This window comes from Podospora anserina, chromosome 7 (assembly GCF_000226545.1).
Source record: "Podospora anserina S mat+ genomic DNA chromosome 7, supercontig 1".
Lineage (NCBI taxonomy): Eukaryota > Fungi > Ascomycota > Sordariomycetes > Sordariales > Podosporaceae > Podospora > Podospora anserina.
The window spans coordinates 1,914,973-1,937,694 of NW_001914854.1; the positions used below are offsets into that span (position 1 = coordinate 1,914,973).

Sequence of the window (22,722 nt, forward strand, 5' to 3'; positions counted from 1 at the left end):
ACCATCTGCACAGAGGGGTCAGAAGGGCCGGGGAGGTGGGAAGGAAAAAGAATCATGAAAAGCACAAGAACTCGAAACAGGTGTGTGAGAATTTTAAAAAGAAGAACCGCTAAAGGTAGACGCCAAAGGGCCAACGATCATGCGACAGGGCAAAACCGATCAACGTGAGGAAAAAGGTGAGGGATATAGGTACATGGCATGTAGATGATTGACTATGAACAGGCCCCAGGTGATGGATGAAAAGAAACGAAATGACTCTCTTCTCACAGAAAATCAAGCTTCAACCCTCAGAAGAAGGAAAAAAGAAAAAAGAAGAAAAAACCCGAGGAAACCCCCCCCTCCCCCCCCTCTCCTCAAGATCGATCAAAGATCAGGGCTGCAGGAGTGGTGACAGATCGGGGGAGTTGGTTGTCAAAAGTTCTGTCATTTTCCTCGGCAACCTACCCTCCCTCAAACCTGCCGGATCTCACAGCTCGCTCCATCAGAATCGAAATCTCATCATAACTGATCATTTTTGTTCCCTCATTCTTTTAGACATGAATGATGATGATGATGTGTTGTGTTGTTTACATGTTTAACCCCACCCCCGCTTATGATATCTACTCCTGCAGCCCCTTTTATCAATCTTGAACTCCCCACAACCCATTTTATACATAGCACCACTCTTTTCCCCATCTTCCCCTTCAGACAGCCCGTGTCTCCCCTTCCCCAAGTGTCCTCCCCTTCAGCCAGTCCTTTGGCCTTACTCCTCCGCCAACCCCGCCTCCCTAACCAACCCATAAAATACCCCCCTCTTCTCTATCAACCTCTCAGGCGTATCAAACTCCACCACCTCCCCCCTCTCCAACACCACGACTCTATCACTATCCAAAATAGTATTAATCCTGTGCGCCACAGTGATAATCGTCCTGTTCGCAAACAATGGTCCCCTCAGCGTGTTCTGCAACAGCGCATCAGTCTGGACGTCCACCGCGGCAGTGGCTTCATCCAAAACCAAAATGTTAGACGGGGTGAGCATGGCTCTTGCAAGGGAGACTAGTTGGCGTTGGCCTTGGGATAGGTTGGATCCTGAAAAGAAGAAAAAGGGTTAGTAAACGGTGGGTAAAGGGGTGTGGGACAAAGAGAGAAAGAAGAGGCGGCCAATGAATGCTGTTCCCAAGTTTGTGTGTGTGTGAGAGAGAGAGGCTTGTTAAGCTTGATCCTGCAGCCAAACTCGCGCCGGTGTGATAGACCCCACACGGTGAATGAAAAGGCCCAAACTTGGCGTTTGACCGTTGGCGATTCTGAAAGTTTGGGATGCTCATTACTCCCAGTTGTTGCTGCTCTGCTTTATCGCCCTGCCGGCAGATTGTGGGTGTGATAACCCCTCCACCCTTGCCCCCCCCCCCCCCCCCCCCATGATCCTTGCATTTCGGGGGGGCTGGGGTACAGAGGGGGTATAAGGCAAGGTGATTAAGGTAGGGAGTGAAGGAGGGGGTGCAAAAGGTAAAGGTGTAGTCGGTGAGCAATTCATGATTCCTAAGCAGCAGCACACAGGCAGGTTTCTTGATGTTGCCGTCGCAATGCCCTTCGGAGTCCGGCCAGCTTGTGTGTCCAACACACCCTCCTACACACTCTCGGCGATCATGCAGGGGGAAGGATTGGATCGTGTATACGACGGAGAGACGGAATAGACAGAGAAAGAACAAGAGCAGACGGCGAGCGAAGCACCGAACTCCTCTTCCCGTCCTTCTACGCCTCATCGCTCTTCATGTCTCCTTCCGTCTCATCCCATCCCATCCCATCCATCCCAATCCATCCGCTGTTACACGCGCAGATGACGGCATGCTTCATCTGTCCGTCATGCAGAACGCGCAACGCAAGGAAAGCAGCAACAGAGATATCGCTTTCGTATCAAGAAAATGTGTTCCCAAAGAATATGGTGTGGCAGCAGCACATGCAGCTAGCCGCGAACGCGCCGCCACCATGCCGAAGAGCGGGCAGCAGAACACCAACACTGAGGGTTGCACAATAACACAAGTGCGGGAAAGCGAAAAGCCGATAGAAAGCGCAGAGACAATAGGGAAAACCACGTGGGAAAATATGTGGTGCTTACCTCCTTCGTGAATCTTAGCCTCCAAACCACCCTCCATGGAAGCGACGTGGTCCTTTAGCCGGGCATGTTCTGTGCAGCAAACAGATTGTTAGTCTTGTGTTCCCGTCATCAAGGCAAATCAGAGGTCAACAGAAAAACCCATGTGAGCTCCGAGATGGTGGGGGGAAAGACCGAAGAGGGGGGATAGAAACTAGATAGGGGGGCAATGTCACTCTGTGGTAAGTGTAACATGTCAAAATGAACGTACCGAGAACACTCCAGAGTTCGGTGTCATCGTGGACGTGGCCGGGGTCGAGGTTGTCCCGAACAGTGCCCTCGAATAGAGCGGCGTCCTGAGGGATGATGGCCAGGCGACGTCTGAGATCCAAGAGGCCAATGCTTGAGGTGTTGAGGCCATCGATGGTGATGTTGCCCGTGTCGGGCTCGATGATCCTGAAGAGGGCTAGGGTCAGCGAGGATTTACCGGCTCCGGTACGTCCCACGACACCAATCTTCTCGTGCGACTTGATGTCCAGGTTAATGTTCTTGAGAACCAAATCAAGACCCTCGCGGTAACGAGTGCTGTAGTTGTTGAACTCGACTTCGCCGCGGGCCGGCCAACTGACAGGCGGCCGATTGCGATGAACGATTTCAGGGGCCTCGCTTGGCAGCTGGGCATATTCAAGCACGCGCTCTACAGACACAATGTTGGTCTCGACCTCGACCGTCTGACGGACGATCCAGTTGAGGGACGTGGTAATCTGCAGGGCATAAGACATGGCAAAACCAACCCATCCTGCCGACAGCCCGCTGCCATTGACGACCGACATGACGGCGAAGCCAGCGGCGGCCAGAATCACTACGGCGCCAATAAACTCGAGTCTCACCGCCAACCATCTGTTGGCGCTGATGGAGGGGAAGTAAGCTCGCAAATTGGCATCTACCCTCCACTCGTTATCGACCTCGAACCTGTCCTGCTGACGGTACGCTCGGATGGTCGAGACACCGCCGAGTGACTCTTGAAAGTGCGCATAGATAGGACTTCGGCTCACGCTGTCAAGTCTCTTGAGCTCACGGGATGTGCGCAGGTAGTACCGCTGGATGAAGATGTACATGGCGCTGAGGGGAACTATCAGGGCAATGAAGGGAGGTACAGTGACCGAGATCATGACTAGCGTGAAGGCGGACTTTGCCAGGTTGTTGAACAACATGTTGAAGGTCCGGGCAATCACCTCGTCGACACGATAGATGTCACTATGTAAGGGTCGAGTTAGCACAATCTGAGCAACCCTCGCTAAAGGCAGACCGCCCCTTCTGCTCCGCTGTTGGACAGCCTGCAAGATACGTAACAGTAACGGAACACAACATGCCCACTAGTGTTGCCCAACCCACCGGAGCCACTCGATTCTCCCGTCTCATACAACAGTAGCTTGTGCCACGCTTCTATCGGCGAACAGGAGCAAGAACGGGGAGAGCCGAGGGACATAACCGGACAAACAAGGCCCTAAGAAGAAGCAACAGGATACGTACCTTGAGAACCTATTGAGAATGCGGCCGGCCGGTGTGACGTCGAAAAAGGACATGGGCGACCTGAAGATCGCCGTTGCCATCCTCTCGTGCAACTTTCTCGATGCCTATGCGAACCACCTGTGAGCATGATGCTTGGTTCGCCTGCATCGCCATCGTCAATCTCACTCACCTCAATAGAGCAGAAGATCCAAAGAACAAGCGTTTGCACCACGGTAAGGGCGGCAGCGCCGACGCCGAACACGAGATAGAAGCCAAGATACCTGCCAGCATTGAGATTGGAGCCGTTCTTGGTGTTCTCGTCTGACCAGCTCTTGAGCCACAGATTCCCGCCTGCGTCATCAGAGTTAGCAGGAGGCACATCCAGGGGTGTAAACAACGAAGCAGCTATATATCGTCGGTATGCAAAGTGGAAGGAGACACATTGACTCACCAATTCCCGCAGTTTGAGCAGCGATGAGTGTGATCAGGTAGACACCAACGGCTGCGAGATTAGCAGTTTTGGCATACTCGGTGTAAACTGGAACAATATTAGCACCGCGATCGACGATACCAAGATTAGAGAAGTTAACAATGACGTACCTGACCACTTGACTTTGCCCTGTTCGGAGTGCTCCTTTGCCTGCTTGGTCCTGCTAGGGTTCTCCTCGTCGGTGAGCTTGCCCCTTGGGCCCCTGAAGCTGGCGGCACTGGCACGTCTGAGGGTGGTGTTGCTGCCCGTCCTAGCCTTGGGTTTCGAGGGGGACGATTGACTGGGACCTGGTTTGATAGACTGGAGCATACTCAACCCTTCCTGGGCTTCCTCGATAGTATCTTTTTCTTGGCTGCTGCCCTCGGCATCAATGATGGTAGATGTTTCGCTGCCGCTGTCTGTGGGGGATACAGATTGGGAGCTCGGCCCAGAGCTGTCTTGGCCAGCGGTTTTGATAAGATCAAAGACCAAGCCCTTCATAGCAACAAGCTGCCTGTAGGTTCCCTTCTCGGCGATCTCGCCATCCTTGAGCATGCAAATGTAGTCAGATTGGATCAAGACTGGAATCGAGTTCGTGGCGAGGATTCTTGTTTTGGAGCTCAGAAGACCCTTGGGGCCAAGGACGTTATCGATAATGTGACGTCCGACATGAGAGTCCACAGCGGATAGGCAGTCGTCCATCAAGTAAATATCAGCTCTCGCGTAAACAGCTCTGGCTAAGGCGACACGGGCCTTTTGGCCACCGCTGAGAGAAATGCCGCGCTCTCCCACCACGGTTTCGTCGCCGTCAGGAAGCTGAGCAAAGTCATCGAGCAAAGCGCAGGCCTTGACGGTCCTTTCGTAGAAATTGGAGTCATAACGATAGCCGAAGATGATGTTTTCCTTGACAGTAGCATTCATGATCCAAGAGGTCTGGCTGACGTAGGCGATTGAGCCTCTGATCTCAACATCGCCCTTGACCTTCCAGAGGTCGCCAAGGACACTCTGCAGGAAAGAGCTCTTGCCTGCTCCGACACGGCCTACGATGCAGGACAGCTCTCCCTTGTGAGCAGAGAAATTGACATCGTGCAAGACGTCCTTGTTTTCGTGGCGGTTCCAAGAAAAGGAAGCATCGCGAATGGTGACAGTCTCCTCGCCGAGCTCTTCAGCTGCTGGCTTGACAATAACAGCATCAGGCTGGATCTCTTCGGCGGTGAGGAACGAGGTAAGGCGACCGACAGCAACACTGGCTTCGATAATGGAGGTAATGACCATGGGTAGAACCGCCAGAGGAAAAGTGAGAAGGTTAAAGAGGGCTATGAAAGGTTAGCTCAAGTACTGTGAGAAGTTGAAGAATGATACACACCCAAGCAGGGGAAGACGATGTCGGTGGTCAGGGGCTTGTCGCCAGAGAAGACAAACACCGCAAATGTCGAGCAGGACACCAAGAAGGGTGTCGAGGACCATGTAAAGTTGGCAAAGGCCTGGCCAGCACCAATTCTGCGCAGGTTCTTGAGCTCCTGATCGTTTCTGATGTAGTTGAGCCTGTTCATAAAGGCCGCACCCCAGGCATACAACTTGATGCTCTTCATGTTGTTCACAATCTCGGCAATGAGTCGACTCCTGGCGTCCTTGTTCTTCATTTGCTTCTTTTGCAAATTCTTCATGAACTTTGCAATCATGCCATTGATCGGAATCATGACGATCATGACACCAACACCCGCAAGCATAGACCATCCGACGAGCTGGTATAGCGAGGCCAAGCAGATGATAATCTGGAAAGGGGCAGACCACAGCTGCTGGGCGAACTGCGTAAGATCCTGCAGCCGCTGGGCGTCCACCGCCATATAGTTGACAATGTCTCCGGTGGTCTTGCTCTTGCGGCCCTCGTTCGAAAGTCTCAATGACTTCTTGTAGATTGCCGAGGTCAAGCCACCCTTGATCCTCATACCGGTAACGAAAGCAAGCTGGAAATACTGGTGGATCATGGTGGTCTGGAAGACAGCGATAGCAAACATACCCAGAGCGATCGATGCGCCCTTGATCACGGGCTGGCGCTCCACGCCAGGAAGGTTCCAGGAGTCGACAAAAGAGAGCAGATACTTCAACAGCTGGGGCTGGGTAAACTGCGAGATATCGTTGCCAATTTTGAACAGAGCAGCGAGCATATAAGGACCACCATAAGCACGAATAAGCGCCAACCAAATGGACGGGTTCTTGCGAGTCTTGAGTTGGTGCTCCCAGGCAGTGGCAAACGCCTCACCCGTGGCCTTTGTGGTATCTGTCTTGGAAAGACCCCAAAGATCCTCCTCTGTCAGGAAAGTCGAGTAACCGTACTTCATAAGTGGCGTCATCCACGAGAAGGTAAGAAGGGAAAAGACAGTGGCGTATTCCACAGGACACTCCTCTTCGTCTACCAGAGCCTCGTATGTAGAGTTCTTCTTGGGCCACAACCACTCAAAGAAAAACTCGGCAATCGAAAGGCCAAAGCCGACGCAATAGGTGATAAAGTAGGGCAGGTTGCTGGCAAAGATCTGCTGCGAGATCAGAGATCGAAGTTTGACGGAGAGGGCGATGATAAGAAATAGCCAGTAGAAGAGGACGACACCGTTGGCGTTTCGCAGTCTTTCGTGCTCGAGCCATTGGATGGTGAAAACCACACCGAGAGACACGATAGTTGCGACGGTTGTGTACACTCTAAAGTCGCCGTACCAGATACCGGGATAACTGATGATTTGGAACGCAAGTTGAACCGCAACGTTGGCGATGATGAGACCGAGCAATACCTATGCGCAATGTCAGCGCAACATCCGTCACCTTACATTCATGTCCATCCAGGCTTTCGCAACCTACCTGCTTGGTCCAAAAGTGCCAATCCTTGGAAACTGGATTTGGTTTCCTCCATTTGATCAACCACCCGATGGCCAATGACCCAGCAATGATTCCAAATGCAGCAACAGAAGCCACCCAGACATCGATAAAGCAAGGCGTAAAGTCCCATCGAAAGGGGCTCAAGGGACCCCAACCTTCTTCATTTCCACATAACGGCTGTCTCAAAGTCCTTTCCGCGCTCAGATACCCATGGCCAAACCCAGAAGAGAGGGAATGGTATCCTGTAAACGATCCGGTCTCAAAGAGAATCTTTTGCGACGACTGTTGCGGTTGCGGTGACAAGACCTGCTGCAGGCCGTCACCAAAGCGAGCCACGGCCTCGTCCATTGGCACAGATATTATTGCCGTCTTAGGAACTTAGGCGCAGACGTCATATCAGGCCTTCCTCTCCTCCACGACTTCCCCCAAAATGCGCCGAAAACTGGACTTCAATGGCGGGCAGTGAAGTCTCGAAACTAGCCCTGGTATCGGCGGCGGCTTCGCGGGGCGGATATGGATGACGTTCACGGAGTTTGGCGATCTCGGCACCGGCAAGGCACGGGCGCAAAACCGAGAAAAGCGATGCGATCAAGTCGACAGCTACTGGGCTGGCTCGGCCAACAGGAGACAATTGAGGTTCGAGGGGCAAGGAATCAATGAAGGATCCTTCGTCGGCAAGAAGAAAAACCGAGAAAAGAGGACAAGCTTCGCCTGGCAGCCAACAAACGCGCCCTTGAATATGTCAGCAAGTTCTGGGGCCCTGGGGGTCTTTCTGGCAGTTATCGACAGGGGGAGCCTGGAGATGCAGCCGAGCTAAGCTGCATGCAGCTATCAAAGTGTTCACGGCCCCAGGTCATGCGGCTAGCGGGGGACTTTTGGCATCCGACAATTGGCTGCAACTGCTCTCTTTTCCCTCTTATCCGGATGCCAAGCCATGTACCTGCCTAACAGCTCACAGGGTGCCCCACCCGACGTCGGAGCTTTCACCCCACCAGCAACCGCTGTCCCATTTTCCATCCATCTCAAGCTTTGCCTCACCACGGTGCCGGTGGCCAGTGTCCGGTGTGACGACAGCAGCTCTCTGCCTCGTGGTACGCAGTACACGATTGGTAATATGGAATGCTTCTTTCCACTTCACAATCTGTCTTTTCCGTGACATGTTGCGGGGAAGAACCGGCGCTCTGGGACGTGGTCGGGGCGTCTTATGCCGACACATCCACTGATGTGCTCTTCAGAGCAAAGTTGACGCAACCACTTGCAAATGCCATAGCAATGCTAATTACAATCGAAGCTAAGCCAATCCAACCAGTTCCATATTTGCTACGTACCTCTTCAGTCGAGAACTTTGCAAGCTTGTCATTCCCATCTTGACAAAACTTCCACGGTTTATTCTTTCACACACCATATCGATAACGGCTTCCGGTCCCGCCGTCACACCTACCCCACCATTAGGGCACCCCCCTGCAATGACGTTGGAGAAAGCCCCTCCTCCCTCACCATCCATTCTAGAAAGCATGCCTCGCTCGACACCACCACAACGCTCACCATCACCACCACCAACATACAACGAAAGCGATTCTATCCCCCTGGAATCCCTCTCCCCAACCGGCCAATCCACAACCTCCAAACCACTTATTTCCCCATCTCTACCCCCCCTGAAAATCCCCTCCCAATCCCAACTCCCCACCCTCCTCTTCATCTCCATCCTCTTCCTAGCGTTCTTCCCCTCCCTCTTCCACACCCTCTGGAACCTCCCCTTCTCCTTCCTCTTCCCCTCCCACCACAACACCCCCACAAGCTACCATTCCCCCCCCTCAGCAGTAACAATGTGGACCCAAAAACAATTCACCCTCCCCTCCCGCTCTCGCGGCTCATACCTCATCACCGACACCATCATCAAGGAACTTCCCGAGATCAAAAACTACAAAGTGGGCTTGTTGAACCTGTTTATCCAGCACACCTCCTGCGCGTTGAGTCTGAATGAGAATTGGGACGAGGATGTCAGGGCGGATATGAGTGATGCGTTGGATAAGATTGTGCCGGAGCAAGGGCCGAAGGGGGAGGCGCTTTATAGGCATGATGCTGAGGGTGAGTTTGTTTCTGGGATGAAGACCAAAAAGGGATGGTGGGAGAGCTGACATGTATGGGGGTACCTAACGTAGGGCTGGATGACATGCCTGCTCATGTCAAGAGTGCTTTGATTGGGGCTAGTGTTACTATTCCGATCAAGGATGGGAAACTGGTGAGTCTTGACTGGTTGTGGTGAGTGGAGGGAAAGGGGCGAAATGATGCTAATGAGTTGAAATAGTGCACCGGAACGTGGCAGGGGATCTGGTATCTCGAGTTTAGAGCCGCCAAGCATAGTCGCCGGGTTGTTGCTACGATACAGGGCGAGAAGGCTTGACTGGGGGAGAGGTTGTAGATTGGGAGTGGTTGGGGTTGGTCGGGGCTTTTATGAGAGGATGAAGAGTTGTTGATGTTTATAGTAGCAGTATCTACATCAATGACAAGCATAACACCTCTGGTGCCCACCTCTTGTCTGCAAAGTCGTTCACTGAAGAATATGGATGTACGGATACTAGATATGTGTCTTTAGTTTTTCACTCTGACTTTGCCGCTAGCATCCTGTTTCACGGAAAAACACTGTGTATATCACACACCCAGATGCCGGCTGTAAATATCACGTCATGTGTGTTTTGTTCTTAGGTAGCCATTGGACTTGTCTCTTCCTCGTGGCCACGCCAAACAGCCATTTAAGGCGTAATAAGGTAGTCAATAGGGATCGATATTATTGTGCAAGAAGTACCTTGGTCTCTTCGGGCCTGTTGACTAGCACGTCGTCGGTATACCATATAATTATTGTTAACCTACCCCTTTCTAGAAGAAGAACAGGCCTTAAAGGATAATTAGTACGCCTCAAAAGATAGCTAAGAGGTCTATTAACTATCTTTTAGGGCCTGGTTCAGTATTTTGCAGTACCAGTTATCTTGTCCACAACGTGACTAGGCATCTTTTGAGGCCTACTCTTGGATTCTCAAGTTCCAGTTCAGGCATGGCTCGGTCTGTTTAGTAAGTCAGTTGTGGAGGCTATACACAGGTATTCTCTTGACTTAGGTTGAACATCTTTCCCAGAGCATAATGAACTCTCAACAGGTTGGGATCTGGAAGCGGCACAGGGTTGCGAGCATCATTCTGTCTAAAGGTGACGCTTCGAGGTTCCATGCTCAGCTGATAGTGACCAATACCGCTCTCGAAGACATGCACGCGATAGGTGTGAGGCTGTTGTCCACTTCTTTAGCAACCAGAAGCTGGAGATCTTTTATAGCTGGACTTACCTCGCGTGTTGGTTCAAACCCAAACCGGAAGTCGTTGAACAGCAGGTATTTGGCTAGCATGATGGCGTCTTCCGCCTTGTTGATACTTGCTATATTCGTGTATTAGGGATTGATGATGCCAAAATAACGCCCAAAAGCCCATCATGTTACAGCCATCCTGCGAGTCTATATTCGAATACATTAGCTAGGTGTCGTTTGACTTGGGGCTATCACACCCACCTATTCAACGTTTTTCTCGTCAAAATTCCCCAAGTACGTGTGGCAATATGTGTGCCACAGTGTGCTCCTCCCAATACTGTCTCGTCTTCTCATGTGCGGACAGTTGGGTCATGGAGTACTGTTCCTGATAAGCCCCTCTCAGTACACAGCGGTACCCGTCCCGCTTTAAACAAGACGCTTCAAGATCTTCCTGCTTCTTTCTTGAGGCGGAATCTCTCTCGGCCCTGTAGTTACCGATGCCATGGTCAACTTTGGATTGGTCGGCAGGTTGAAATTGAGCATAATTGTCAATAACCTTTCAAATAAGCCCATAAACGTCAAGATCCTAAACATACCTGGCTTGAGAATCGTGCCCGCAAGAAAATTTCTTAGCTGTTGCAGCTTTTCGGGAGTCACGGAGAACTTGATGATCTCCTTCATGAGATTCTTACCTCCCTCGAGAGGTAAATGGTGGACAAAGGTCTCCAAGAAGTATCTTGTATCATACATCTGCGTGGTTGGTACATATTCCTTCAGAGAGTCTAGGCATTCAGTCTTCATTGCAAGAATCATTTCGTCATTTTCAATCTGCTGGACCGATGTCGATTGAGGCTTGCACGCGGTCAGCTCGGGCTCGCACAAGGGGGCCAACAGGGACTTCCAGTAGGGAGAAAGCCAACTCATTTCGGCAAAAATGGCCTCCGTCGAGAAGTCGGGATGTTGCGGAATGGGCTCGGGCCCAGTGGTTGCCTGCGAATGTGCTGGATGTTCCGGAGTGGAGGCTGTTTCGGATTCGAGCTCGCCTTGCTCTTTCTCCGGTTTCTGACGAATAACCGCCGTTGACTGGGACACAATTGTGTCTGTGGATACGAAGGAGTGTTGCGAGATAGGCGCCATCTTGCTGCGTATTCCTTTTCAGATAGGTAGGATGTTACTGGAACGTTGATCGGCGAGAAGTTTCTCTGAACAGAGTAGCAATAATAATAAATCAAACTTGGAATTTTAAAGTTTGGTGCCACCAGTTCTCCTTTGGACCCGCTGTAGGCATCAGAGGCGCTTTCCCACAAATTACTCTTTATACTTTCCCTCTGGCTTCTGTCTGTCTTGGAGTTTCCATGAAGTTGAAAAGGGGAAGGGTTAGGGTTATGCTTTCTCACTCTCAATAACTCAAACTTCGTCATTCCCACCAACCCCATGCCACTCACTGAAGCCCAAAACTCCACTTCACTTTGCATCAACAACAAAGTCGACATTTCCTGACTTTCTTGTCCCTAATTACTGGGCCATAAGAGAAACTTGGGCGCTAGATAGAGATATACCTCAAAAATGCACGAAATCATCACCCTGCAACTGGGGCAGCAGAGCAACTATCTCGCCACTCACTTCTGGAATACCCAAGTACACTTCATCCCTGCGCCTGTCAACAACATCATGAGAAGCTTACAAACTATACAGGAATCATACTTCACCTACTTAGAGAACGACGAGCCCCTCATCGACCACGATGTGCACTTCCGCCCCGGGCTCTCTCCAGATGGCAAAACGGAGACGTTTATGCCGCGGACGGTGATCTATGATTTGAAGGGGGCGTTTGGTTCGATGAAGAAGATCAATGCGCTTTATGAAATCGAGGGCGAGGAGCCTGATCCCACCCAGTTGGACTTGAACCCGACGGCGTCTGGAGTATGGTGAGCCTCACTGACATATCTCACTCCACGACAAACAGATTCTGATCGTCCAGTAGGCCCGGAAAGACAGTCCTCCAAAAGGCCGACCCCATTCAGCCTTCACCCTACACAGAAGCTCTGAACTCTGGCCTCCCACCTCCCAGACCTACCCCCGACACAGTGAGATGCTTTTCTGATTTCTCGCGGTTGTACTACCACCCACGGTCAGTCGTGCAGCTGAATGAGTTTGAGGTAGCGTCGACGATCCAGCCTTTCGAGCAGTTCAGCACTGGAGAGGAGTTGTTTAGGGAGCTTGACAAAGAGCACGACCTCCTGGACCGCGATCTGAGGTATTTCGCCGAAGAGGCAGACTTTATGCAGGGATTTCAAGTGTTTATGGGGGTAGACGATGCTTGGGGAGGTTTTGGATCCAGATACCTGGAGAGGATCAGGGATGAGTACGGCGCAAAGATAGCTATCTGGACTTGGGGGCTAGAATCACCACTCAAAACCATGCCACGGGTACGTTTCTATCTTCCTCATCTTTCTTACCCATGTACTAACCTCGACAGGATAAACGTCTCCTCCGCCTAGCCAATAAATCCCGCTCCTTCACCGAACTCTACAACCACTCCTCCATCCTCGTCCCCCTCTCCCTCCCCTCCCTCTTACCCCCCTCCCTCACCAACTTCGACCCCACCTCCCCCTGGCACACAACAGCTTTGTTCTCCTCAGCAGTAGAATCCGCCCTCCTCCCCTCCCGTCTCCGAGGCCAAAAGAAGGAAACCCTCAACACCATCATCGAAACTCTGGATCTAACCGGCAAGCAAAAGGTTGCCGGGCTACAATTCTCAATCAACTCCTCCCCCATCAGTGACTTTTCCGAGGGGATCCAACTCGACATTAGACTTTCCTCCTCAGCAGCAGACCAAATAGACGTCTACTCCATTCGAAACCAAAACCAAAGAACACCAAGAGTCTTCAGCCAGCTGCTCACCTCCCGCGGGTTCTCCCCCTCGGAAACATCCGGCAAAGAAGGCGAGGAACTCGATGAAAAAGGCCGACGTATCCGCAAGAGCTCTTACGAGCCGATAACCAAGACTTATGCCACTGAGCTGGCGTTCCCGATTTTGGATTCGTTTCCCGCGATTTTCACTGTTGAAAAGGATGAAGAGGAGGAGAATGAGGGAGCGGAGGTCAAGGTCAAGATCACAACCAGCTTGTCGACCGACTCGAGCGTCTGTACTAGGTTGAGAAAGCTGAAGGACACGGTGATCAAGAGCGTAGGGCTGGAGGACAGGGAGATGCTGGGGAATGATTTGGCGGAAATGGCGGAGGAGTACCATGAGGGCTGGAGTGGTGGGAGTGATAGCGGGGAGGATGATTGATCTCTCGATGTAAACAAACACCAAAGAAGAAAAACACTTTGAAAAGTCGTGGTGGTTGATTCTTTTCGTGTCAGGATAGCTTCTGAGAAAAAAAAAAGGTTGTAAGAAAGAACAACAACCAAAAAGTGGAGAAAAAAAGCAAAAAGCTCACCGGCCAACCTTTAAAAGGTGGCCGGCTACGAAAACCCTCCGGGAAGGTTTTACTTCGGAATCGAACTCGGGGGTTATAGGTCCCCCGGCGGGGGGGGGGGGCGGTAACAGCAGCTTTTACACCTTGACCATTTGACCTGACCACAAAGTGGCGCTCTGGTCAAGATGTTCGAGCTGCTGTTGGAAGGAGTAAAAGGGACCTAGTATATATACCGTGGTTGGGTCTTTCCTTCTCAACATTTGGCCCCTTCCTTTTGGACGTTGGCTCCTTCCTTCTGACGGTGGCTCCTTCCTTCTGACGGTGGCTCCTTCCTTTTGACGGTGGCTCCTTCCTTCTCAACATGCGCTCCCAGAGTCGTCGAGTTAATGAATAACCCGAGCTACCAACGGTCTGCTGACTCTCCGTAAACACTGAGGGAACAGAGCAGGGCGAGCTCCCTCGAAGGGGGGGGTGTGTACTTCGTGAATGGTGTATCTTCATGCTATCAGGGCAGAAAAGATCAATGGTGTTATCGACAAGAGTATTGCGAGGATAAACCACACAGAGTGAAACAATCAAGAGCATGTATGTAGCAAACCGGTAACCGTGTTATGCTATTCTCAATGCTACACAGAAAAGAGCCATGATTACCTCTACCCAAACCAAAAAGGAAACAAAAACGCTACCCCTGGCTATATCTATCTGTAATACTCCTACAACAACAACACACCAATGCAAGCCGCTCATCAACCCAGACGCCTCTCATGTCCCATATTTCATATCCCATATCAGCCATGTACCAACCTGACTTCTCAAATCATCAACCCATCAAGCCGTAGCATAACCCACCAGCCCATCCACCTCCACAAACCACTCCTCAGGGTGCCCATCCCTCCCGGTCATCTCCGCCTCCTTCACATCAACCACCATCTTCTCCCTCAGCTCCCTAGTAATCTCATCCACATCCACATCCAAATACCTCCTCAAAAACCCTCCGACCTCAATATTCTCCACATTTCCCCTGATATCCTCCGTCCCCGGCCCCCCGCTGCTATAAATATTCACATCCACGGCCGAATGCCCATGGGTAGACCATCCAATCCTCGCCCGGATGCTCACCATTTTTGAAAAGATATTCATCGCCAGTAAAGGATTCGACGCCAGAGCATTGATCTCAATCTCCAACGCATCCTTGATCCCCAATCTCTTCTCCACCAAATCCTCCCTGATCCAGTCCTGAAGCTGCTGCTGCTCCTCGACCGGGTTCGCGATCATGTGTTGCTGCAACAGTAGCGTGAGATACTCGGCCGAGGCATTCGCCTGCAGCAGAACCTCGGGATGCCAGTTGTATACAGGCAGCTCATTCGGCGCCTGCCAGGCAGTCGACAACCCACCCGTCTCGTGATCGCTCGTCGCAACCAAAACACCCTCCGTATCCGACTCCTCGATAAACTCCAACACGGCATTAAAAGTATTGTCATACTCCAACACCTCCCTCACCTGTGCCGCCGGATCATTGATATGTCCCGCGTGATCAATCCTGCTCCCCTCAATCATCAAGAAAAAGCCCTTCTCACTATCCTTGGTCGCCTCCTCCAACGCCCTCAAAGCCGTGACCGCCATCTCGCTTAAGCTTGGGTAGACATCATTCATATGCCTGCGGTCAATCTCAAACGGCACATCCCTCTCGGCAAACAACCCCAACAACGGCAAGCTCACATTCTTCCCCAACTTGAGCGAGTCAAACCCAGCCCTGTCATCCACATACCCCCACCCATGCTTCTTCTGCCCAATCTCCACAACATCAACATCATCCTGTCTGCAACTCCCCGCGGTAGAGTTCTTCAAGAAATGACATCTCCCACCCCCCAAAATCAAATCCACTGACCGTCCCAACACCCCCTCCCCAATCTCCTGCATCGCAATCTCATCCATCTGCCATCGATACCCAACATGACTAGCAAAACACGCCGGCGTCGCATCCGTCACATCCGTCGTGACAACCAAACCAGTCTTGTACCCCGCCCGTTTGGCAGCCTCGAGGACCGTACCGCAGGGCTTAAACCCGGGTTCCATCCCGATAGCGCCGTTGTAACTCTTCCTCGCACAGCTAAACGCCGTAGCCCCAGCCGCAGAGTCCGTCACCCATGAATTTGACGATCTTGTTCTCGACGTGCCCCAAAAGTGCTGATCCAAGACGAGGGTGTCATCCATGGGGAGCTTATTGACGTGCTGTCTGAATGTTCGAGTGAGAGACAGGGAGGCAGGGCCCATGCCGTCGGATACCATAAAGATGAGGTTGCGCTTGCGGTCTTTCTTCGGGGGGAGGGAGGAGATGGCTGGGTAGGGGGTTCCCGTGCCTGGATCGCCGGGGATGATGGGGATGGGGTCGGTGGGGGTGGGTGGGTTGGTGGTGCTGTTGCGGTGTTGGAGGACTACTGCCAGGACGATTACTCCGGCTGTTGCGAGGAGGGCCCAGGAGAAGAGGAGGAGCTCGCGGACGGTGCGGGTGCGGGCGGTGGGCGTTGGTGAGAGTGGGGTGCCGTGGATGGCGGCATCTTCTTGTTCGGCGCGGCGGAGGGAGTCGATTGAGTTGCGCGAGGGTACTCCATCTGCTAGTAGCGGCGTGCGCTCCCCGGACGCCGGTTTGGACGTCGGGGACTGGGAGAGGTGTTGGTCAGATGATGTTATGTTGATAAGGATGGCATGGGATGTTGGGGTAGTGAACTCACCATCGTCGCTCTCTCCTATTCGGGTGTTGGTAAACTGTCAAAAGCAAATATTGACTCAAGTCTGTCTATCGTCTGAGAGTTGTCAATACTGTGTTTCTGTCAAAATTCAAAATTGAGTTTGACGGCGCGGGTAGATAAACTACTGGGGAGTTGGAAAACCGTTGACCGTGACTCGAGGACGTTTGGGGGAGGTTGGGGGAACCTGGGGAGCCTGGAACATCGGCTAGCCTGCAGTGCCTAGACCTGCAGGGGCTGAGCGTGACAGGTATTACTCCCAACTACCAAGTCTCAACGTCGAGCCCGACTGCGGACAGGTAGCATTTTCTCCTAAAGACCGGAACGCTAGCTATATCTAGCATTTAGCTCCATTTTTATTAATTAAACTAGGGCGTAAGTTTTCCAATATTAAAAGTCTTACAAAATACAGGTAAATAGGTTTTTACGATATATATTATCCTTTTATACGCTCTAATGGTAATTTTTAAAATGATTAAAACCGTTAAAATCATTAGGGCTATTTAAAACTATTAAAGCTATTTAAAACTATTAAGGCTATTAAAAGCTGTTAGAGTCGTTTAAAACTATTAAAGCTATTTAAAGCCGTTGAAATCTTGTAAAACCTCTAAAGCTGTTAAACTTTTCAACTGTAACGGTAAAGTTGGCGACAGTTTTGGCTTATATAAGTAATAGTAATAGTAATTAAATATATAAAAATCAGTATTTAAATTTATCAAAGATAGGCTTTTTAAAAAAAAACCTTTATTTTTATAGTGTTTTTTATCTTTTATAATATTAAGAAACTCTTGTGGATCAAAATGCTAGATATAACTAGCGTTCCGGTCTTCAGGAAAAATCGCTACTTATCCCTAGCTGGGCTCCTCGACGTCAACCCCCCACCCCCACATGAAAGCCTCGCCAATTAACAAACACAACCCATGTAGTGACAGCATCCCCCTTGTGACCACCCAACACATCAAACATCAACACCGCTCTTTCAAACTCAAGTTCACCCACCTCAAACACAGCAAATCATGTCCCCAAGCAAAACCTCCCTCCTTTCCGCCACAACCTCCTTCTGCCACTCCCTCTCCGCTCAGTCACCCCCCTCCACCATCCTCTCCCACTTCTCCTCCTCCCCCGACACTCTAATCTACGAACATGGCCTCCCCCAGTTAGCTCCCTTTCTCGGCCGAGAATTCAAAGGTCCCTCCGGCCTCAAAGAGTATTTCCATCTCCTCTCCAAGCATCTCGCCTACAAAGACATGCACTTCAGCAATTACTTTGCCGACCCCGAAGCCCTCAAGGTATCAGTCCGAGGCGAAGCAACATTCACCTGGCTCTCGACCAACCAGTCCTGGGACGAGGTCTTTACATATGTCTTGGAGTTTGACAATGACAATAAACTGACCAAGTATGAAATCTGGGCTGATTCAGGGGCTGCCTACCTGGCCAGTCAGGGGCTGTTATAGACAGATAGAATTACAATCAATTGAAACCCCCAATCTCGAATCTACAAGGAACCATTTCGCTACAAAACCGAAAAAAAAAAAAGCAGGAGACGCTGGGTATACACACCATCACCCTCTCACCCCTAACCATCTCACCCCTAACCATCTCACCCCTAACCATCTCACCCCTAACCATCTCACCCCTAACCATCTCACCCCTAACCACTTAACCAAAGTCCACCACGTCCTCGTCCTCCACTCCTTCACCCGACCGAGATATTTATCCTAATCAACATACCTCTTTGGACTCTTTGGATACATGAGATGCAACCGATCCCGAAAATGCGCATGCTTGATCCCGTTGGGCCTCGCCTGGGCAAAGTGCTCGATCGCATCCTCAACCTTCCACCCCAACCTCTCCACCAAATAACACACAATCAAAAACCCCGTCCGGTTAAACCCATAATGACAATGCACCCCAATCTCAAACTTGGTTTGCTTCGCTCTGATCTCGTCCACCTTCTCGATAAACCGATCAATATCCGCCCTCGACGGCGGAATCTTCGACACCGTTGCCACCTTGTGATAGCTGACCTGCCAAACCCTCAAATTGTTCGGTTCGTACACAGGCGTGTCGTGCGAGATGTCAATCACATCCCTAATGGTTTTCCCCCCGTACTTTGCCCCAAACTTCTGAGGAGAGTGCTCACCATCCGTCTCCCTCAACGTCTTCATCGCCCTAAACACTCCCGCAATCGGGTCCGACACGGGCACCACACCCCGCCACTTCTCATAATTCTTCACATCCCACTTCCCACCCTCGTTCAAATACTGCAGCTGCCAACTCAGGTCCAACCTCTTAGTGATTTGGTCGGTCAAAAACTCCGATATCAACCCAGCCACCATCTCCTCGGAAAAAAGCAGCCCATGACCCCCAACCTTAATATCAAAATTCTTAATATACTTCGGTGGGTGGGACGGCAGAGGCGGAATCCAACTGTCCAAACTCGGCGTCTCCGAAGCACAAGACTCCTCAGGAGTTGAGCTCGACAAGCTAGCCACCTCAGAGTCCCTAACCATAGAAGTCGGAGGAGCAGGAGCAGCACCGCCACCCCCCAAGCTAGTATCCGAACCCGGTGATCCCCGAGACCGCGCGCCCGCGCTCCCCAAGCTCAGAGTCGAAATAGGTGAATTCTTCCAATCCAAAATCCGGCCCGCCCTCCACGGCGGCGTCGTGTGCGAGTGCTCAACCAAATCATAAACCTTCTCCGCCACCCACATCGGCGTAATCTCATCCAACCACCCACTGATTATCAAGACCGGAACCTGAAGGCCCGTCCAGACACTATTCTCCGGGAAACCCCCCTTCGGATTCCCCTTTTCATCAAACTCTGGCAACATCCCCCAAGCCATACGTCTAAACACGGGCGTTCTGCTCTGGTAGTTAAACATGAGCTGCAGCTTCCTCGCCTTGGCATCCGCCATGGGGCCAACAATCCGACTGACACTCGCACTGTTGATCCCCCCCCTCCTATCCCAAGCCCTCCAGAGGTCGAAAATGAAGCCCGGGATCCAAAGCAGTCGCCGATACTTTTTCACCTGCTCCTCCGTCGGCATCAGAGCCGGACACATAGCCACAAGTCCAAGAACACTGTCACAAAGATCCGACTGTATCTCGTGCCGAGGGTTGATAAGCAGTGTCGCCAGTCCACATCCCATACTGTGCGCTATCAACACCACCCGCTGCCTCTCTTCACGATAGTCATTGATGATCATCTCCAAGAGTTCCACAAGCGCATCGGTGGTGTAAGCGACCCAGCTGGTGTTGGTGTACTCTGAACGTCCGCATCCTGGCAGATCCACGGCAAGACAAGACGCAAGGTGGGTGAGGCTGGTCAGGATCCGGTGGAACTGGGCTACTGACCCCCCGAGGCCGTGGATGAAGACGAGGAGGGGGAGTGGTGGGTCTTTGGGGAGGTTGTCTGTTTGTGGGTGTTTTCGGTAAAAGATACGGAGTTTGTTGTAGAAGGCTTTGGAGGTGGTGTAGGACTTGAATTCAGAGTATTTTTCGAGGAGGGGAGGATCTGTTGATTTGGCGTCGAGCTTCTCTTCTGTGAAAACCATGGCCACCATCCAGAGCGCCAGGCCGCTTGTGGCGGTGAGGGCAAAGGCTTTGAAGAATTTGAATTTGAGGGATAGTCCTTTGACGGATGTTAGTGCGGATTCCGTGATGATTTTGGGTGGGGGTTCGGTGGTTAGTGAGTGTTCATGCCAACATTTGGCAGATTCAGTGATGATTTTGGGTAATAGCATGGTGGATTTGGGTGGGGGTTGGGGGGTCAGTGAGTGACCGTGCCGATATGCGGCGGCTTTCGTGATGACTTGGGGTAGTAGCATGGTGAAGTTGGGGTGGTGGTGGGTGTATCATAAGAGAAGATAGGTGTGTTTGAGGAAATACTGTCATTGGACATACAAGATGAGAAGATGAAGAATAGACCGGCCGTCCAGAAGAGAATCGGAAATCTCAGGGCTGATGGTAGTTTCCAATTGAAGTGATTGTATCAGGCGGCGAGAGTAGTTGGGTTGAGTGTGGTAAGAGTCATCCGAACTGGATGAAACAAGGAGATGGCGATTTGGCTTGGTTTTTCGCTGGGTATCTTATAAGAGAGCAGGAAAGAATGAAGAAAGGGCAGGAGAAAAAGACCAAAGACGATATTCTTTGGAAGGCGGCGCAGGAAAGAGCAGTGGTGTTTAATGACAAACGATCAGGTCGAGATGGAAATTGGAAAGAGCCGGTGCCGACTGCCCGGTCAGTCAGAGCTTCACCTTCACCGAAGACCTGCCGCCATGGAATTAACCGAGCCACGCAGACGGGATACACTGAGATATGTTTCCCGGGCAAACAGATGTTTGTGTACCATGGTACTAAGTACAACCTGTCAATTGGATATTCTGTGAGACTACCATCGCACTCACTGTCTTGCTATGTGTGTCTATGTGTCTTGGATATCTCATGAGGGTTATCCGATAGTTTTGATCATTAAACCCGCTTAGCTGCATATCTGCGCATAACGGCGGGCCGAACTGCAGACCCACCCGGTCCCGCAGCGTCATCACAAGGAAGGATCAGGGAACAGCTTCCGAGTCACAGCGACGCCGGACCGGACCCGCCCTGGATGCCCTACCCCTTTCCGGCCACCCGAAATAGCGCGCCTAGCTCCGGCAACCTCCAACCTAACCAGAACATCACCAACACAGACACTACCCAACCTCATAACCGCCACCGTCATGGCCACCCACCGCCTGACCTTCCTCTACCCCCACCTATTCAAATCAACAGCCCGCTGGGGTGAGCCCGCAATCGCTGCCCGAGGAGCTCGTCGCAAGTCGCAACACCCACCTGCCTTCCTCTGCCAACACCAACACCATGGCTTCGCATCGCCCTCGGCCGGGAGACAAGCCGCCTTCGCCAAACGAGCCGGCAAGGGCGTAGAGCCACTGCCACACCACGAGACCTCTGACCTGCCCCCTAAACCCGCGCAAGACAGCAAACAAGATGGAGCTGGGAAGCATAGTCAAGATTCGAAGCCAGGGGACGAAGGGAAACAGCAAGAAACAAAACAAGACGCCCCCGAAAGTCAACAAGAGACTCACCACAAAACAATCAAACCCTCCACCCCCGCCGAAACCCAAACCAGCGGTCCAATCCACGACCCTCCTCCTCCGCCACCACCCCAACCCGCCCATGACCCCTCCACAATCGAACTCCCTCCCCCATCCGACATCGACCCGATCACCCAAACGAAAAAGGGGTCACCAATGGATGAAATCCTCCACATGGGCCCTCCCCCCTCTTCCTCCCCTGACGCGCCATCATCACCTATAACCCCCTCCTCCCCCTCAGAACCACCCCCCTCAACCACAGAAACCACCACCAGCACCACCACCAGCACCACCATCTCTTCCCAAGAGAACACAACCACCCAACAAAAACCCAAACAAACCTACATCCACCACTTCGACTCCTACTCCCTAGTCAAACACCTCTCCTCCCCCGACCAACCCCCCAAATACACCCTCCCCCAATCCATCGCCCTCATGAAAGCCATCCGCGCCCTCCTCGCCCACAACCTCGACAGCGCCCAATCCGGCTTAGTGTCTCGCTCTGACGTCGACAACGAAACCTACCTCTTCCGCGCCGCCTGCTCCGAGCTCTCGACCGAAGTCCGCAAAAACCGCCGGGTAGCCGACGAGCAACTCCGGCAGCAAAGAACACACCTCCAGCACGAAGTCGATATCCTCACCCAGCGGCTCAATCAAGACCTGTTGACACTTACAGACAGCGTAAGGGGCATGTTCAACGACCGTAAGATGGCTGTTAGGGAGGAGCAAAAGGCTGTTGAATCTAGGGTTTGTCTCCCCTTTCTACACAATGAGATGGTGTGTTGACATTGAAAATAGATCCAACAAATTAATTACAAAATATCAGTCATGTTGAACTCGGATTCGAAATCCGAGATTGAAGAGGTGAGGTGGGTCTTGATTAGGAGGTCCGTCCTCGGGATTTTGTTCATGGCCGTCTTGACGCTCGGCACGTTGAGGTACGCCACGTTTGTGAATAGCAAACGGAAAAAGGAGATGGAACAGAGGCAAAAAGAGCAAGAGGAGATGAGGAGGAGTAACGGGATGAAGGATCACAGTCCTGCGCCCGAGGCGGCGCAGATTTTGGCTGCTAGCTAGTGACGGGCGAGCAGAGAAGGGGAAATGTAATAATATTATGAGACAATATCGAGTAGTGAGTGATCACCAAACAGAGATGAAAACTGTAAACAGTCACCAAAATGATGGGAACTGAAAGTAATATTCTAACCAGCTTCATGTTCACTGTCACATCTATATAT

General features: G+C 51.7%; 8 protein-coding genes across 8 annotated transcripts, besides 2 other annotated features; 4 read left to right on the forward strand and 4 right to left on the reverse strand.

The window, feature by feature from the left end:
• Positions 1 to 742: 742 nt before the first annotated feature.
• On the reverse strand, positions 743 to 7,271 carry PODANS_7_7310 (uncharacterized protein; the record flags this gene model as incomplete). Its single annotated transcript, XM_001908054.1, has 9 exons — positions 743 to 1,068; positions 2,096 to 2,164; positions 2,343 to 3,329; positions 3,605 to 3,708; positions 3,774 to 3,904; positions 4,027 to 4,121; positions 4,184 to 5,368; positions 5,419 to 6,838; positions 6,906 to 7,271. The coding sequence occupies 9 exons, from the start codon at positions 7,269 to 7,271 to the stop codon at positions 743 to 745; spliced, it is 4,683 nt and encodes a 1,560-aa protein (XP_001908089.1).
• A 1,478-nt stretch (positions 7,272 to 8,749) lies between these two features.
• PODANS_7_7320 (uncharacterized protein) lies at positions 8,750 to 9,327 on the forward strand (the record flags this gene model as incomplete). The annotated part of the gene is made up of 3 exons (XM_001908055.1): positions 8,750 to 9,011; positions 9,086 to 9,165; positions 9,232 to 9,327. 3 exons carry the CDS (start codon positions 8,750 to 8,752, stop codon positions 9,325 to 9,327), a joined length of 438 nt encoding a protein of 145 aa, XP_001908090.1.
• Positions 9,328 to 9,782: 455 nt separating this feature from the next.
• Positions 9,783 to 9,874: a repeat region (rgion duplique sur le chromosome 5).
• Positions 9,875 to 10,642: 768 nt separating this feature from the next.
• PODANS_7_7325 (uncharacterized protein) lies at positions 10,643 to 11,353 on the reverse strand (the record flags this gene model as incomplete). Its single annotated transcript, XM_001908056.1, has 1 exon — positions 10,643 to 11,353. The coding sequence occupies one exon, from the start codon at positions 11,351 to 11,353 to the stop codon at positions 10,643 to 10,645; it is 711 nt and encodes a 236-aa protein (XP_001908091.1).
• A 429-nt stretch (positions 11,354 to 11,782) lies between these two features.
• Positions 11,783 to 13,511, forward strand: PODANS_7_7330 (uncharacterized protein; the record flags this gene model as incomplete). Its single annotated transcript, XM_001908057.1, has 4 exons — positions 11,783 to 12,144; positions 12,198 to 12,581; positions 12,620 to 12,645; positions 12,718 to 13,511. 4 exons carry the CDS (start codon positions 11,783 to 11,785, stop codon positions 13,509 to 13,511), a joined length of 1,566 nt encoding a protein of 521 aa, XP_001908092.1.
• Positions 13,512 to 13,640: 129 nt separating this feature from the next.
• Positions 13,641 to 13,883: a long terminal repeat (lechriodus).
• A 586-nt stretch (positions 13,884 to 14,469) lies between these two features.
• Positions 14,470 to 16,376, reverse strand: PODANS_7_7340 (uncharacterized protein; the record flags this gene model as incomplete). Its single annotated transcript, XM_001908058.1, has 2 exons — positions 14,470 to 16,302; positions 16,374 to 16,376. The coding sequence occupies 2 exons, from the start codon at positions 16,374 to 16,376 to the stop codon at positions 14,470 to 14,472; spliced, it is 1,836 nt and encodes a 611-aa protein (XP_001908093.1).
• Positions 16,377 to 17,404: 1,028 nt separating this feature from the next.
• PODANS_7_7350 (uncharacterized protein) lies at positions 17,405 to 17,842 on the forward strand (the record flags this gene model as incomplete). Its single annotated transcript, XM_001908059.1, has 1 exon — positions 17,405 to 17,842. The coding sequence occupies one exon, from the start codon at positions 17,405 to 17,407 to the stop codon at positions 17,840 to 17,842; it is 438 nt and encodes a 145-aa protein (XP_001908094.1).
• Positions 17,843 to 18,106: 264 nt separating this feature from the next.
• Positions 18,107 to 19,945, reverse strand: PODANS_7_7360 (uncharacterized protein; the record flags this gene model as incomplete). Its single annotated transcript, XM_001908060.1, has 1 exon — positions 18,107 to 19,945. The coding sequence occupies one exon, from the start codon at positions 19,943 to 19,945 to the stop codon at positions 18,107 to 18,109; it is 1,839 nt and encodes a 612-aa protein (XP_001908095.1).
• Positions 19,946 to 21,109: 1,164 nt separating this feature from the next.
• Positions 21,110 to 22,561, forward strand: PODANS_7_7370 (uncharacterized protein; the record flags this gene model as incomplete). The annotated part of the gene is made up of 2 exons (XM_001908061.1): positions 21,110 to 22,231; positions 22,283 to 22,561. The coding sequence occupies 2 exons, from the start codon at positions 21,110 to 21,112 to the stop codon at positions 22,559 to 22,561; spliced, it is 1,401 nt and encodes a 466-aa protein (XP_001908096.1).
• Positions 22,562 to 22,722: the final 161 nt, after the last annotated feature.